The sequence below is a fragment of the Patella vulgata genome, chromosome 6 (assembly GCF_932274485.2).
Source record: "Patella vulgata chromosome 6, xgPatVulg1.2, whole genome shotgun sequence".
NCBI lineage: Eukaryota > Metazoa > Mollusca > Gastropoda > Patellidae > Patella > Patella vulgata.
In genome coordinates this window covers 54306079-54323742 of record NC_065884.2, presented here as the reverse complement: position 1 = coordinate 54323742, position 17664 = coordinate 54306079, and the positions used below count along the sequence as shown (strand labels likewise).

General features: G+C 36.6%; 1 protein-coding gene and 1 long non-coding RNA gene across 6 annotated transcripts in view; one reads left to right on the top strand and one right to left on the bottom strand.

Moving 5' to 3' along the window:
- LOC126823486 (uncharacterized) overlaps positions 1-17664 on the bottom strand; it is a 54568-nt gene that overhangs the window by 21155 nt on the left and 15749 nt on the right. The gene's annotated exons all lie outside the window — the stretch shown is intronic.
- LOC126823485 (collagen alpha-1(XII) chain) overlaps positions 6317-17664 on the top strand; it is a 43465-nt gene continuing 32117 nt past the window's right edge. For 2 of the 5 annotated variants that reach the window (XM_050552356.2, XM_050552357.2), the window contains exon 1: positions 6320-6761. In XM_050552356.2, the coding sequence (XP_050408313.1) occupies positions 6717-6761 (45 nt within the window). In that variant the 5' untranslated portion in view covers positions 6320-6716. Of the gene's footprint in view, positions 6762-17664 lie in introns of all 5 variants that reach the window. The other 3 variants (XM_050552355.2, XM_050552358.2, XM_050552359.2) reach the window with 3 other exon arrangements.

Genomic DNA, 17664 nt, shown 5'->3' with positions numbered 1-17664 from the left:
TAAACATTTATAAATATTTGCTACTTCGTTTCGTCTAATAGAATAATTTTTGAAATGTCAGGTTAAGAATACAGTTTTTGCAATTCCTTTTATAAAGTGTATTTTGCTTTACTTCGCAATAGAGTTTGGTCGTAAATAATTTACCTTTTATGGTTTGTTGAAACCAAGTCACGCAAATGTCTTTTGGCCCTCAAACACTATCCATCTTGTTGTTCTATTTTTTCTTTTTCTTCTTTGGGTAAACTCTCTTTGAAAAAAAAAAAAGCCTCTGACAATTTTAAATTACTCTCGAAACAAAACTTGCCCGTTCCTAAAACCATGATTATATGACGTCACAATTCTAAGATGACTACGATGACGCCATGCTCCGTTCCTGGTTTATAGTACGCTCATGAAATCAAATGATATGGGGGTTGGGGTGTTGGTGCTGGTAGTGTTGGTGCTGGTGGTGTTGGTGGTGGTGGGGGGTAACGTCCTACTGTTCTGCTCCAACTGGGCTAACGAAGACGGGCTTGTGCCATACAGTGTGTTATGAGGTAAAATTTGCCCGGACAGAGGCGCTACGGCCTACTCTTATTACGACTGTCAACTGCCAAGGGATTTATTTTACATGTACGCCAATATGTACACGGGACCTCGGTTTTTCATCACACCCGAACTAGACAACCCCCATCTGCACCCGTGACAAGGGGAACCCACGCCGGAAACAGTACACCCATACTAGAGTTAGCTAAGTGAAGTTGTCTGATTGAACAATTATTTGGAATAGATTTTTGATTATTTGAACAGATTTTTATTGTTGTAAGAACTGTTTCAATAAAAATTCACAATGCTCCATTACCATTCAACATTACATGCCATAATGCCCCATTATAATTTACCATAATATTTCATAATGAATATAAAAAAAACCCCTCCATTTCTATGATGGGTTGAATTTGCTAGTTTCTAACAGACCCAGGCTGTGGACCAACGACATTATCGTCGTAAGTATTCAAAAATCTTTTATCTGACCAAGGCTGTGGACCAACGAAATGCCAGGGGTAAAGATTCAATCCAGTTTCTAGCTGAGGCTCGAATTTAAGAACATTCCAAATTGGCGGAATTACAATCAAGAGATATGGAAATGAGTCCAGTCACAGTTCTGTTAGTCCCGAAAACAGAATATGTTATGTGAGCAGAGTCGTTACGTAATCAAACTGTACACCTATAATGATTGGTCGATATAGTATCCTATTCATTTTGCGCATGCCTTTTCGCCTTGCAGATAAAATTAAATTCTGTTCAATCGACGATCCTAATTGAGTGAGCGATATCTCGCCAGAAACGATGCACCCTCTAACGTCGATTAAAAGACCGTTTCTATCCACAATGAGTTGTTGCCGTATACATCGGGTCTAACCCTTACTTTTTACGCGAAACAAAATCTAATGGATTGGTGTAAAAATAAACAATAACCAGCTGATACTAATCTCAAACCGAATACAATCCTTGCAACCTAGGGTCATTATTCATTACGGAAAAATGCGTTTTCATTGGTTGATCGTTAAGATCCTCGTACAAACTTTTAGCTCTTAACCAATTAAAAGGCTGCATTCTTAAATAGTTTCGAGGGGATGGATGGCCGAATGGTTAGCACGTGCGCGCTGTATAATAAGGTCTGTCATTGAATCAAATGGCATGGTTTCGATTCCCTGGTTGTACGTGACAAGGAGTAGGGTCGCCTTTCTAACCTCGTGGGTTTTCTCCGGGTACTCCGGTTTCCTCCCACTGCTAAAGACCCCTATGCGCAAGCGAATTATTGAAGTAAAATTGAACCATGTGTTAGTCCCCAAATGACCTAGTTTGTGTCTAGCGGACATTAATCCCCATCTCTGTCTGTCTCGCTCTCTCTCTCTCTCTCTCTCTCTCTAGCAAGAAGAAATTATACACCAACTGCAATAAACAAGAATACCATACAGATATTATATTATAGGCATGAATGAAACTAAACGAACACACCTTGATGTTTTCATATTGGATATCTCAATAGCAGACTCATGTTTATCAACATCGTTCTGCAAGAAATAGCATAGATGTCTTAATTCTTTCTTTTAACTGTAGCGTCTTTTTATTAAATAATTCTTTAACGTCCATAAAAAAAAAAAATATTTAAAAATACTATCGCAATTTATCAACGTTGTTACACTGGCTATTCCCATTAGCTTTACTATGTTTATCAACATCGTTCGAAGAGAAATGATTTAGATGTGTTAATTCTTGTTAAATTCCAAAAATCGAGCTATTTGTCTTTTCATTCAAAGTTTACTATATGTAGTATCATAATGACGTTCTTGACCATCATTGTCATCTTCGCTCGGCATTCACAATCTTCACTGCCACCCACAACGCCGATAAAGATAACAGCATTAATCATCTGAAAAGCCATTCATTGTAGTCGAAGTTTATTGCTCCAAGTGGCCGTTTCTATACGTTTAGATTGCGAAACATGTGTATTGCTATAGGTCATTTATGATTTATAATTGTCGAAAACGCAGTCAAATTGTTAAAATTGTTGATTATATAATATTTTGTTCTAAGAAACCATTAGCCATTCCAGCAGATAGTACTACACCCGACCTTACCCGCACATGTGCTCAAATGAAGTTTCAGTTGTTACAACCATGCTTCATATCCAGGCATGTATTTCCCTTGTCAGTGGTTCAGGGCAACTGTCTTGTCGTTTGGATGGTCTAAAAAGCCGAGGTCGCGTGTACACATTAGCGTGCACGTAAAAGAACCTTTGACAATTGGGATTCGATATAAGAGTAAACGCTTTTTCATTTCATTTCATGCTTCATATCCATGTGTTTTATTCCATTTTGAACACGTTTTAGTTGTTTGTCTATTGCAGACTTTGGATTGGCCTAATCCGACAGGACAGGTTTGATTGCAATCGATCATACAAATTTAACAAGATGCACTGGGTGAATCAGAATCGACGGATAATTTAGTACATTTTCAGATGTTGAGATGTTAACGTAACCTTCTAGGTGGAATCTGTAAATTTAATCAATGCCGATAAGTAAAATACGAAAGTCAGTTAGCTACGCGAATCCTTTCAAATACAGAAAACAATGGGGTTTAACGATCACTCTACACAAACGTGCTTATTTCGGAACTAAGATATGATGCATTCTTTTATTTTCAATAGTTCACACTCGCGCATGTGGGAAACTACAAGATCTCGGAAGCGACCCACGCCTTGTAAGATTCAATTGTTGGGTCGGATCCACGATTCTCAGAACAATGAAAGACCTAAGGTCTAAAGGTCATGTGTTAGACAACCGCTTTACCACCCAACACATCAAGATTCTCCATAACATATGGGTCGTGTTTGAAAAGAGATAAATGGTGATTTCCTAAATTGTAAAGTGGTTTCGGATATTCTAGAAACAAAAAAACATAGCCTGCCTCATAAGACTCGCCCAATTATATAAATATGAAAGTACAATGAACTTTCACGTGTTGGTGCATGACCATTTGGAATAGGTAGCCGAAAAGAAGAGAAAGAAAAACCAAAGAACGCATTAACGTTCCAGCTATCACGATAGCTTGTCACTCCTGTTGGCCTCTTCTGACTTGGTAATGGGGGGGGGGGGTGGATGGCTGAATGGTTAGCGTGCGCGCGCTGTATCATAAAGTCTGTCATTGAGTCGACTGGCGTGGTTTCGAATCCCCGGTTGTACGTGACAAGGAGTAGGGGCGCCTGTCCAACCTCGTGGGTTTTCTCCGGGTCCTCCGGTTTCCTCCCACTGCTAAAGACCCCTATGCGTAAGCGAATTATTGAAATAAAATTAAACCATATGTTAGTCCCGAAATGACCTAGTTTGTGTCGAGTGGACGTTAAACCCCATTTCTCTCTCTCTCTCTCTCTCTGACTTGGTAATGACAGTCCCACGACGAATTGGAATTCCTAAGTAACATTAATAATAAATATCTTTCTTCTTCAACATCAAATAAAACAATATATTCATTAACGGCGTTCTATTTCTGGACTATTCTGAAGCGATAGCATTTTTTCAGACTATCCTAGAATACGAGACATTGTTGTTCGTCCCTAATAGAAATACTAACTAATTAATAAAGTTGGATATATACTTAAAACATCATTGGGTGTGACAATACCTTACTTACAAATTAATTATAGTTCATACTTAAAACTATTTGTTCAGCATTCCAAGTCATTTTGATGAAGAGAGGAGTGGAATTGTTAAAAACAAAACCTGCCAACGCAATATTTTTAGACCTAGGCTATGGGTGTGTAGGTGTGGTTGAGTATGTGGGCTGAAGATGTGTGGGTGGGTGGCGCGAGGGATTTAACGTGGACTCAACACTATTTTTCAAATATGCATGTTTGTTAAGTAAAAAGGAGACGTTGAAATATTACGTGCAAATCAACGTCTTCCCATGTGACCGATTACACGTGTTTCCTTGTCAGAGCACCCGTCCTGCACAAGGGGAAACCACACCACAGACGCATCCTCCATACCCGGACACAACCTGGATAGAAACCACACCCCATGGTTAGTGAGTCACCGCCATATCAATGAGCCACCAAGCATCAAGGTACCCCGTACCCTGCTAGTATCTAAGATCGGGACGCATGCTTACCTCTCCGCACAGTCTATTATCTCCCGAGGGAGATGGGTGGTAGAATCTAGCTGCAGTCAGCCATTTTAGCGATCAAACGACGTATTAAAGAGGCATTATCCAAGAACTAAATCTACCCACTGCATGTGTTTCTTTTGGCGTTATATGTTGTATAAATTATAAATTAGACATTTATTAACATAACAAGACCCAACCAGCTCTCAATGCCATCGGATGGCTCCGATTTTAAAAAGATTAGAACGGTTCGGGCATTTAATGATTTAATTTAGAAATGGATCAGTCTCGAATAACCAGCACCATGGTTACGATAATAAACAATCGATGCACACATCTGGTCAAAGCTAAAAACATTGATAACTTCGCTCAGAATAAAGTAATTTGAATGAAATTTCCAATGTATTCATTTTGTATTATCTATTTTTGAACTATTATAGCAAGAAGTGTGTGTGATGGGGGGGGGGGGGCTAATTTTACCCGGACATTGGTATCCAGATATTGTTGTACACGGGAACGACTATATTTAAAGAATCTTCTCCGAAGAGATTCAAGCCTCGCACATACCAATTCTAACCAAATTATCTAACTACAAGACTAGCTCGGCTACCTTATTTCCAATACCTAATTAATATTCCGAGCAAAATAGTCATATTAGATTTAATGTAACATGGACGTGCGTCTGTATGGAACTCGAATTATAGTTTATAACAATAAAATATGTAAACATTATATTTACCAGTGATAAAAACTGTATTCATTAACTAACTGATATTGTACGTTGTCTGCGATATCACTACTTGTGTGGGAAGACCTTAAGCCAACAACTACTGCTACTAATGCTATTTTATTTCTATCCTAATATCGTTATTACTAATGAATCTCTAAAGAGAGAGAGAGAGAGAGAGAGAGAGAGGGAGAGAGAGAGAGAGAGAGGGGAGGTTTAACGTCCACTCAACACAAACTTGATCATTTCGGGACTACGCTCAATTTTATTTCAATAATTCGCTTGCGCGTAGGGGTATTTAGCAGTGTGAGGAAACCGGAGGGACCCGGAGAAAACCCACGAAGTTGGACAGGCGACCTTACTCCTTGTCACGTGCAACGGGCGAATCGAAACCACGAGAGAACTTATGATACAGCGTGCACGTGCTAACCATTCCACCATCCACCCCACCCCCCTCCTCCGACTCTCTCTGTCGAGATTGGTTCGAATTTGTACCACCGTTGACGCTGCAAAGCCTTGAAATGTGGTCAGATCGAAAATAAAACCGTTTTGGTGTTAATGGACAAACTTGTCTTTAGTCGCTGATGATACATTTGTGTTTAAAACGAGTGTAGTTATTTAAAGAATTTTAAACACAAATGTATCATCAGCGACTAAAGACAGGTTTGTCCAAATCGCTGGGATTCATATTTCGGCTAAGAGCGGCAACGTGGAAGAAATCATCAAAATGTTAAGGAGCGGGAGAAACGCGGTTAAATATAGATTGATGATTCTATCATTAGTAACAAACCGTTTCATTAACTACATAAATATCCCAACGATTACATAGTAATGGCACCAAGAAAATAAACAGGAATGACTGAGACAGTGTAATCATTGGCGAACTTGTATATAGGGGAGGAGTTGGCACGGCGAGACGATTTTTATCACTGGACGGGCATTGGTTTAAAAGCAGACTAAACCAGTCCACTTATTCACATCGGTAATAGATGAATGAAAAGTTTTTCGTTTCTTTAAAACCTGTTTTCCATATAAAGACATCGCTACGTGAAAAGTCCCGCCTCTATCAATGTAGGACTTGTCAGTCGAGTTGTATGAATAATATCAAGAGCGTTTTGCTAGTGAACACTTCAAGCGAGGCATTATTGTAATAGCGAGACAACTCAAATTCACACAAAATCTAACCAGTTGTCGCATTGAACACACACTGAATAACAGGTTGATTTAGCAGACTAAACGTAAGGACGTTCAACGTTTAAGTTCTAAGCAACACGAGGGACACTGACTATTGGATTATTATTGAGCGATTTTTAAAACTGTATTTTAATAGCAGATAACAGAAATGGAGTTTAAGAGTTTGTTTTTAGTGATTGCTTTATTTCCACTGGTAAGTATATTATATAACTTAATTAGAATTCCTTTGGATGTTAATACAATACTGGCAACTTTCATTTCAATGAGACTGTGTGTAATACGAAGGGAATAATTTAACCGGGAACCGGCGTTTTCTCTTACTCGTCTTCGAATTCCATCTGACCGGGCGTCGTTTACGTGCGCACCAGTATGTACACTTGTGGACCTCGGTTTCTCGTATCTTCCCACACACTAAACACACTTTGAATGTAAGCCTCAAAGGCGCAATTCTTGGTAATTGGGAACCAGATTTGAACAACCTCGAGGGTTTTCTCGGTTCCCGTCTGGATTTGAACTCCGGACACTCTAATGCCCCGTTGTTTGCCCACTTCAGCTTTGTGTGTTGTTATTGACAAACTAAATGCTGTACGAAATAATGGTTATGGAAGTTGCTCAACAGTCCTGGGAAACCCCATAATCTTTGGCACTACAAGAAGTCCGCATCAGTCTCGAAAATAATCCTTGTAGAGTTTTTAACGAGACGGTGATCTTTATGAATTGCCTAATGACAGCATGCCGACTTTTACGCAGGTCGTGACTCAGTGAGTATAAATTGATCAATCCAAATGATTCAATTCCGTTTAGTATTTACAAAGAAATAATCTTCGCTAAAATCTTGTAAATCTGAATGATTCCAAGCCGGGAAAATCAACCGTTGATATTTTGATTTTTTTGCAGTCAAATGTTAAATAATCAAATTGGGCGTATTTAAGCGTGCATCTGGTTAGTTGTCGGTTTATATTTACAATGAATATTAATAGCAGTTCATCGTTTGATTCATATTTTTGCATTTACTGCTACTTGGTGTATATTGACACGATCTTTATAGTATGCGTGTTTTCATGATTTGTTGAGCTGTTCGTCTTATTCAAAACAGTTAACATTCAAACGGTATTTAAAAAAAATTGCTGGGATCATAATAGTTCCTTAACCTTAAGGTAGTCCTTTTGAATTTGACCCAGTTTTGGGTTAGAATTGAGGGAATTATCATGACAATTGAGGTTTGAAGATAGTTATATCCTCTGTGTAGAGTCTTATATTGTACTACATGAATATATTATCCATTATTTACACTACCGCCTGTAATAACATTTCTATTCACACTTAATTCGCTCTTTATTGCACTGTTCACTTTAAAAAAATATCTTAAGAGATGTTATTTTTATGTCGAAGGTGGCTTTGCTCGAATATTCTCATTATGTCATTTTAGTTGACGGGAGACGTCTGTCTACTTGTAACCTGTTTGAAGAATAAACCCATTTTATCATTTCTTTATTTGCCGCAATTTTCACTTCAAAAACATCTTAAGATATGTTGTTTTTCTGTCGAAGGTGTCTTTACCCGAATATTCTGATCACGTCATTTCGAATTATAAGCAAGACATCCACTCGCTTGCAGATTAAATCTGTTTGATCAATTTATTTATGAATTGTATTTAAATCGAATTGTGTGGGTGTTTCGAAGTATACTACGATTTCTCGCCACAGCATTAAAGCACCTATATTTTCTCTAAATTGAAATCCTATGCGTATTTTATACTTGATGTGATATTGCGCTGTGCTTCTGTCTATCGCTTACTGTAATGTATTTCTGAATCAGCGTATTTTGACAATTATCATGCTTCATTTAACATTATACACTATTCAGCATTAGTATGACCGTGTGAATTTATTGATAGGCGAACAGAAATTACAACATTCGAATTATAATCTGAATAAAGGTGGTCCCACATTTTTTCATTGGGTGTTAAAAAATATTATCTGGTAGCTCCGCGGTTGACGATTAACGCTTAGTTACCTTGCATTATGAAATCAATTTTCGGCCTATTACATATAGCTGTAAGTATTGACAGATGTGGTACATAGTACAGACTATGTCTAGCCTTTATTGAACACCTGATACCACATCTAATTCATTTGTTCCCACCCATATTTTATAAAACGTACTACTAAAGTACTAAGTATTAAGTACGGGGTTATACGTTGGGTTAATAGTTCGTATAATTTGTCTCAGCCTTATGCACATGTATGTCTGGTTAGCCCCCCACCCCACCCAGTCCACTTTCATTTAGAATTAGACACGTTCTATTTTAATATAGGGGCAAAATCACAACAGGTCTTTTTTATAATCAAATTGATTCGTGTAGCGAATCGACGTGTATTATTAATGTCGTTAGTCAATTTTATTAACCCTGAATTATATATCCATTAGACCAGTCGACTTCAAATAAACAAGGACAGTGTCTAGTCGTTTGGATGGGACCAAAAATCGAGGCCCCGTGTACACATAATTGTGCACGCAAAATAACCCTTAATAGTTGGAAGTCAAAATAAGAACAGGCCGTAGCGCCGCTGTCCGAGCAAAATACCCTCGTAGCACACTGTATGGCGTAAGCCCGTCTTCATTAGCCCAGTCGATGCAGAAAAGTAGGCCATTAAACTCTATTTTATTTCATTTCAAATCATCAAAAGCTGTATTAAACCGTGACAATTGTTTTTGTGAAGACAGTTTGTCTCAAATGTATGTAAATGGCGAATGAACTTTTACCATTAAAATAAAATATTCGCCCCGGCGGGTTGTTAAACACTTATGATTTATGACAATACTTTATTTACTTAGAGCTCAGATGTAGGTGATCGTACGCTTAAAATACTTTACATAATTTTGCAGCCACTTAACATTATATTATATGGTTCTCCCGAAGTCACGCCATGATAAAATATAATCTGGGATTATGAAATTAATATTTAGGACTTGCTATTCTGGAATGTCTATGTCTTTGTCGGCCCTGTTTAAGTTCTTTTCGCCGATCTAATATCAGAATTAACTCGACTGGCAAATGCAGTGTATATATAGCCTAAGTTGGTAATTGGTATGGAGGGGGCGGGGTAGGGTGTGTAAGAAACCGTCTACCCTTAAAAATTGGGGTTTGTACAAACTGGAAGACTTTTTGCTTGTCTTAATTAAAAGGGAATGTTCCTTTAATTTTATTTTATTTATGCTGCAGACCACACTAGCTGTAAAGAAGGACATTAAACCACATTACTTAATTCATTCACACCTCGAACTGTTTTGGGGACGGGTACAATATCAGCGACTCAGATACAAATACAAAAACTAGAAATAAAGGAACCTAATCTTTTTAACGACATGTTTTATAGATTATAGTTATAGAACTACAACTTAACTGATATTTCGTTAATAAAGACGTACTTAAAGTAGCTAAGTCTCTAACCCAATATCATCCAAAGTCTTCGACATTGAAAACACGTATTATTTGTCAATTTAAACCAACATTGATATTGTAATCTTACTGGGAAAAGATGGACTTCTGATATCCAATATTTAAGACAAACTAAATATTTTACCATTGGTACACGAATCGTGTACCATAATGCGTTTCAGCGCCATTTGTAACAAGAGACTCTAAGAACGAGGTTAGACATACTCCAGAAGTCATGTCAAACGGTAACGCCATATTCTTATCTGGAGAGCATGCACAATAAATACTATCGGTGTAGACTGGAATAACCAGACGCTAGAGATTACCATTCGATTGAGAATTCTGACGTATTTCGCCGAACATAACTGATTTGAAATTAGAGTAAAAACAGAAACGATTGAAGGTAAATCATGTTATATACATTCATATTACATTATTATATGCGTTGCGACCCATTTGTGCCAATTTGTAGGTCCCAAATATTAGCGATTTAGCTCCTTTAACTGTTGGTCTATATTCCTTGAGTGGCATTTAACGATTGAGCACATTCAAAAATACAACACAATATACCTAGAAAACAATCACTGGTTTATACACATATAGCACGACGTTTCGACAAATATTCTCTTATCGTTTTAAAGTACAATTAATGATTGTTTTCCGTATCAATTGTGCTGTGTTTTTTAAACTGTTGGTCTCATTCTCGAAATTGTTAAAATCAGACTACTGAAAACGCAAAACCTTTTATTTATCTTTATCCTTTTTTTCCTTTATGCATGGTTGATTTTTGTTAGAATTTTTGAGAAGACTAGAGATATTTGAAGTTGCATTTTCTAACAGGTTTTAGTCAATATTCATGATTTTGATGTGGTAGGATAACATAATTAATTACTTTGACATGTAGAGCGGGTTCCACGGCGAGCCTGATACATGCTTTGCCAGATGTTGATCCATCTGTGGTATAAACCAGCGAGAATTTGGGAATAATTTAGAGGCGGGAAAAGAGTTAACATTTAAATCGATGCGTGATCTATGGCCAGTTGTGAAATGTAATGAAATGGGGTCAGTCGAGATGAACTGCCATGCGCGTTAACCGTATAATTCATAGTGACCGAAACAGGTTAACGTTTAGAAAAGTGTCTTTAATGTGTTAATAATACTTTACTCAGGCTACATATGTAAATATAGGTATTTTACAGTATTAATTTTATTTATCTTTCTCAAGGTGGTAAATCATAAACCATAAAAGTAAGAATAACAACGTTTATCTGATGTTATGATAAATGATATGTTTATATCTCTAAGATAATAAAATAGGTTATACAATTATGATATTTATTTTGATAAATATATCAGATTTAATTGTAATTCTAGTTTCAAAAGAATAAATTATTTTAGGCTGCTAAATATTATGGTTATATATATAACGTATATATAGAGATAAACAAGTAGTCTTTAAATACAATAAGTTTAGTTCTCCATCAGGACGGAGGGCCTGACAAGGACAGCTGTCTGGTCGTTCGGGTGGGACGAAAAACCAAGATCCCGTGTACACATTGGCGTGCACACAAAATATCAGTTGACAGTTGGAATTCGATATAAGAGTAGGCCGTAGTGCCGCTGTCCGGGCAAAATTTCCCTCATAGCACACTGTATGGCGTATGGCCATCTTCATTAGCTCAGTTCGGAGAAGAACAGTATGACGTAAAACCCCTTTTCATTTCATTTCATTTCTCCGTCAGGAACAAATACACATGGTGATCATTACAAGACAAGCTAAATATCACACCTCCACCCCGACACCCGCGAAACAAGCCCATAGCCGTGTGCTGTCAAAGCTGGTAAAATGTTTCAAGGTGGGGGGTTGGATGGCCGAATGGTTATCATAATGTATCATAAGGCCTGTCTTTGAGTCAACTGGCGTGGTTTCGAATCCCCGGTTGTACGGGTCCTCCGGTTTCATCCCACTGATAAAGACCCATACGCGCAAGTGAATTATTGAAATAAAAAATTAAACCATATGTTAGTCCCGAAATGACCTAGTTTGTGTCGAGCGGACATTAAACCCCCTCTCTCTCTCTCTCTCTCTCTCTCTCTCTCTCATTTCAAGGTTTCTAAGTGCTCTGTGCATTTAACATGCGATCATATCACTAATTATATTATATCTAAATGTAAATACCCAGATTTTAGTGTAGAGATGATCAAATTAGTATTAATATGGGAATATGATCAATTTTAAATGTATTACATTTTTTAGTAGATATGCAACCCTTATTTTTATAATTCTGGCCACGGTCTTTATATAAAACCCTGTTCTTTTTATCTAGCTTGACATTTGATAGGACATATATCTATACACATAGTGTATACTAAATATCAATTGACGTAAAACATATATCGACAAACGAGCCTTTGATGAGCCCGATAACAAACGACATACAATTCGTATCATTATCTGTAAACATGTACTGCGGTGTGAGAAATATCTATTTTATTTCTCCGACTGTCTCCTTTATAATAAAATATGAAAGTATAAATTATAATCCCTTTTATTGTATAGTTGAATAACTGACAATGATGTCCATTATCCAGAAGTCACATACCGACTCCGTTTCAAGTATGACCTGAATGTAGGGAAAAAAAAGTGCATACAAAAAGGATATGACAAATTTGAGCTGTCAGTCAATGGGGTTGGGCGATTAGGTTTGTAATGTACATTTGATTACCATAATAGTATACCGCAGTAACTTTCATATAATATAATAAAAATAAGCAACGGGAATTAGTCGACTTAACAGAGATTATAGCTGAATCTGAAGTAATATCGCGACATATTGTATAGGATTAAATCCCAGATTTTAAAACTAGATTACTGAACATTGCACGGATTTAGACAAAGTCACCATGGTAACATGTGATGAAAAATTATATACACTATCCCGTCATGGTTACATGCTTTACCGGGTTTAAGATCATAAGGTCTGTTATTGAGTCAAGTGGCGTGGTTTCCAACCCAAAACCAAAGCTAGTACGTGCTTGAAGGATTGCCCGACTAATGGTGTACCCCCCCCCCCCCGGTTTCCTGTCACTACTACTATCTACTACTACTACTACTCTCTCTCTCTCTCTCTCTCTCTCTCTCATAGCGGTTATAATTCAAGATGCGAAAAGAAAGATTTTCTGGGCTTATTATCGCTGAACTTTAGCAACAAAATAATAGAGTTTCAATTATCAGTTTCAAATAACAAATTAGTATTAAAGAAAATGGAATTCATTACCGACTTTCCAATGTCGAGTCACTTCAATTTTTTATCAGGGATAGTAAGAATATTCTGGTTCGTCTGTTTCAAAATTTGATTAATTATTCAATCTAGGCTGTTGAACAACCGTACAACAAAAAGGCATTAGAGACAATAAGAAATTATATCAGCTAATTCATAATTCTTCGTTTATACAACCTGGGAAATAGCCAAATGAAAACGTGGGCGAATAAAAACTAACAATATGAATTTATTAACGGAGCCGAATCATTCATTTACCAATAAATTATTAAATCTCGTCAAATAAAAAACAAGTTCCCAAGAGACATTTAAGCGGTGCTTTGGACTTTTAGAAATGTTGGTTGAAACAACGTTACTATTGACTTTAGCAATTTACCATAAAACCAGACCAATTATTGATGATGGACGTAAACACGAGTCATTAGCATAAGGTTTGAAACAATGAAAAAACTATTTTTACTTCTTTATGATTCTGTATATTATGCTGCCCCAGGGTAAAGAACATTCCTTTTCTGTTTAAGTCACCAAATGATTGCGTATTAAATAATAAATTGTTTCTTCGCCCAATTTGACGAGGAATCAATAAAGGACTTGATCACTTTTAGTTCTCTGATAGTTTCACTCAAAAGCTTTGAAAACATAATTTGTGACTATGGCAACACCACTCTAACTGATTTAGGGGACGCTTCAGTCAAATGTCCATAGACTAAGAAATATGGAATTCGATTTATGTGTTTGTTCTATGTCAGTGACTAGCAGAACACGGTCATATTTGATAAACACCATTAAATATTTTAAAGTTTATGTTAAGAGCGTAACTATGTCAAGTACATTTTATGAATAGACATCCTTTTCAACTTATAGTGGTCTTACCTTTTCTTCATAAAATTTAGCTCTTACACGCTATTATAAAGCTACTAATGTGCTGAAAAGATATTAAAGTATGATAATATGCATCACGGTCTTCGACAAAGCAACTTATTCTTATTTTTTAGCGCATTGTGTTTAAAAAGATTTTAACATAATGCAGATTAGGAAAAATAGGAGGCAGGCCTCCTTATAAACTACATCTTATATTCAGGTTACTAATATAAAGTAGAAGCTAGGCAACCGTGCAATAACCAGGTCCATTATCTCAGGACAATGTTCTATGCAAGATAGTTAAACAATATTCCATGTATCTATTCTCGAAAATACAAAATGACTAACCGAGAAAGTGTTTCTTTTTAATAGTTAAATTAAATGTTTTTCCTTTATAATCGTTGTCTCTTAAAAGAAAAATGATAACAAAAATTTGTGAACTCCCCAAATGAGAAGTGGTATCAAGTGTTCTAGAACCAGTAAGCATACCCTGCCCGTGTAGATATTATGTTGTACTTATGTTGAATACCACACAACCTCAATGTTTTGACATTAAAATACACGAACTGGAAAGGTTTAATATCTGAACAACAATATATAAGGGGTTGATTGTCTCAATAAGTTTATGCCTGGTAAAAAGGAATATGTAGGCCGTGACGATTTTGTGGCTGTTTACTTCCTAGTCATTCTGGCTCAACATCATATCATGAATATTCCTTAATACCTGACAGAAAATCTGAATTCAAACACTCTTCGTCGACTCAAGGACGAATGTCAACAAAAGGTGGAATGTAAAACAGAGGAAAGAAAGAGGTGAATTGCTATAAATAGACGAAATACGCGCGTACATTCGTTAAATCAGCGGCAAAAATTACTAGTGTTAATCCAGATACCAGTCTACTAATTCAGTAGCGTATTTACTGTTTAGGCTACTAGATTGCCTTCATCTGAACTAATCATGTTTATTGTCTACTCAACCAAATACCATATTTAACCCAAGAGGTGGCCAGCCTTTTAACTACTGATACATCCATCGTCAGGCTTGTACGTGATAACACATAGCAAAATCTAGACATCGAAGAATTCCACACAAATTAGTTAGATATCTGGCTTAATTTGAAGTGTTTGTACACTTGAATGATGTATATTGCCTAACAAGATCTTGACGGCATCGCATCTGTTTTTCTTATTCAATTGAAGACAACGTCTTTTCAGAAACCACGTCTACTTTTCAATTATCCAACATCTGTTCGCGCGTTAATTTGATGTTTACACCAAAGGAATAACATCGTGTAAATGTTTAGTTATAGGGTGGCATTCAGGGTGTGGGCGTTATTAATATATTTTCTTATGAAAAGTAATCTTTTTTTGTTACTTGGTTAGAGAGATTTCCATCACGAACTTCGCACGGTTCATTCAATGTTGTTTTAGGTCATGTACAATAATATGGTAATGAGATGCTGTGGAGATCTAAGGAAAATGTACTTATCTAACGTACTAACATAGCGGGGTTCCTATAAATTTAGATAGTTTCTTGATCTATTTTGAGATTGGTATGGCGGGGATTTAATGGTAGAAATACGCAACGGAATCTGACCCCAAAGCAGCACTGAATGTCTACCTCTCAAATTCCTTTCACATTTCCATTACTAGTCATACAATATTTACAATATTTATAATCCATTCAACACTATGTCATTTCAGGATTAACATATATACTCTTATTTCATCAATTAGCTTGTACGACGTGGCCTTGAAAGATACATTATGTAAGATTTGGATAAAGATCTAGTGACACGATGTGTGCAATAATTTCAACCACCGTACTGATTGTTCGAAGCTAAGTCTCGCTCCTCCATTTTCAGCTTAAATCAAAATATGGCTGAACTGTTCTAATCTATTTAATATCGGAGAAATCCGATGCCTTCGAGAGTGGATTATGGCCTGGATATGTTAATTAATGTCTAAATAATAATTTAGAACACATTTCAGGCCTAAAGAAAGACCTGCAATAGGCAGATTTTGCTCTTGCATAATGTATGTTTAAGTAATTTTTGTTGGACATTTGGTGCAGTTCTGTCTTCGGTCGACAATTTACTACTTACGTATCCACTTCATTAAGAAATGCACATCTATGTATATTTATGGCTGTAGATTGTGAAAATAGTGGTAATTTCCCAATAAAGATAACTACCATGGACATCGATGGTTAAACGTGTTGCTCCAGAAATAGAAGCATGCGTATTATGAACATCTTATTTAACAATCAGTAAAACTAAGGTTGTTCACCAAATAAGCTTTTTACCACCCGATGTCTTGAATTGTAATGTCTAAATACATCTTTGTTGACCCGAGACAACCCCATTTAACAGTTTTTCAGTCCTTTGTGAATATTTCAATTCCTTGTCAGTATTGTTAATCTTATAAAGATATATGGTCAACTCTAGTCAAAACAAATACATCTTCAAATGAATGAGTAAACATTGTACAAGTTAAAATATATGCCACTATCTGATCTGAATCAGCGACAACCAATTATTAATAGCTTGATAGTAGCGACTAAAGATATAGTGTAAATAAATATGCCGTTAGCTATATAAACTCCTCGACAGAATAAGCATGCCCCCCCCCCCCCCTCCTCCTCGTACCTACTTAAAGGTAAACGCACCAATAGTCCAGGCAGTTTTGAGGCTGGTCCCTGTGATTTCAGTACAAACGTTCTAACCAAAGTTCTATAGCTACGAGTTCTTAAATATAGTTGTTGAAAGCTAGACACATTAACAATCCCCAATCTCCTTAAAGTCCGTGAGTATACGATAAAATATACGATAATGACATTGAAAGCATCCTATTTAATGCTGCGGTAGTCAGTTGAATATGGATTGAAATTTATGAGCTAGAATTATCTATTCATGTCATTTGTCATTGTATTAGATACAATTGCTGTTTTCTATTGGTACATGAGGCTATAGGAATGGAGAGGGGTATTAAACCTGTTTTGAAAAATATATGGTAATTTTATTCCTATGGATACTTGTGCAATACGAGGTAATGGGAATTTGTCCAGACAGTTGCATTTCTGTCTGTTTTCTTTAGTTGCCAGGGGTTCATTGACGTGCACAAAAATGTGTACACACGTGACCGACTCGGCAGCTTTTCTTGTCAGCCTTACAGACGCCATTCTTGAAGGTTCTTTGAAGATTATGGTGCGATTCAAACCCGGGGTACTAATTACGATTTTCAAGATTTTACATATTCTCTTAAACCACAATTCAAATTCCCAAATTTATATATAGAAAGAGATGTATCGAAACGTGACCAACAAAATTCCCTTCATTTGCGTCTTGCTATTCCACATTTCCAATATATTTACTAGACAGTGTACGTTTATCCTTGTAAAATTGAAATGCCTGTAATCAAAACTCATCGTCTGGGTAGATAAACTGATTTTGTTGCAGTAAGCAGTTCGGGACTGATGAAACGATAAAATTAGAGTTGGTGCAGGTGATAAG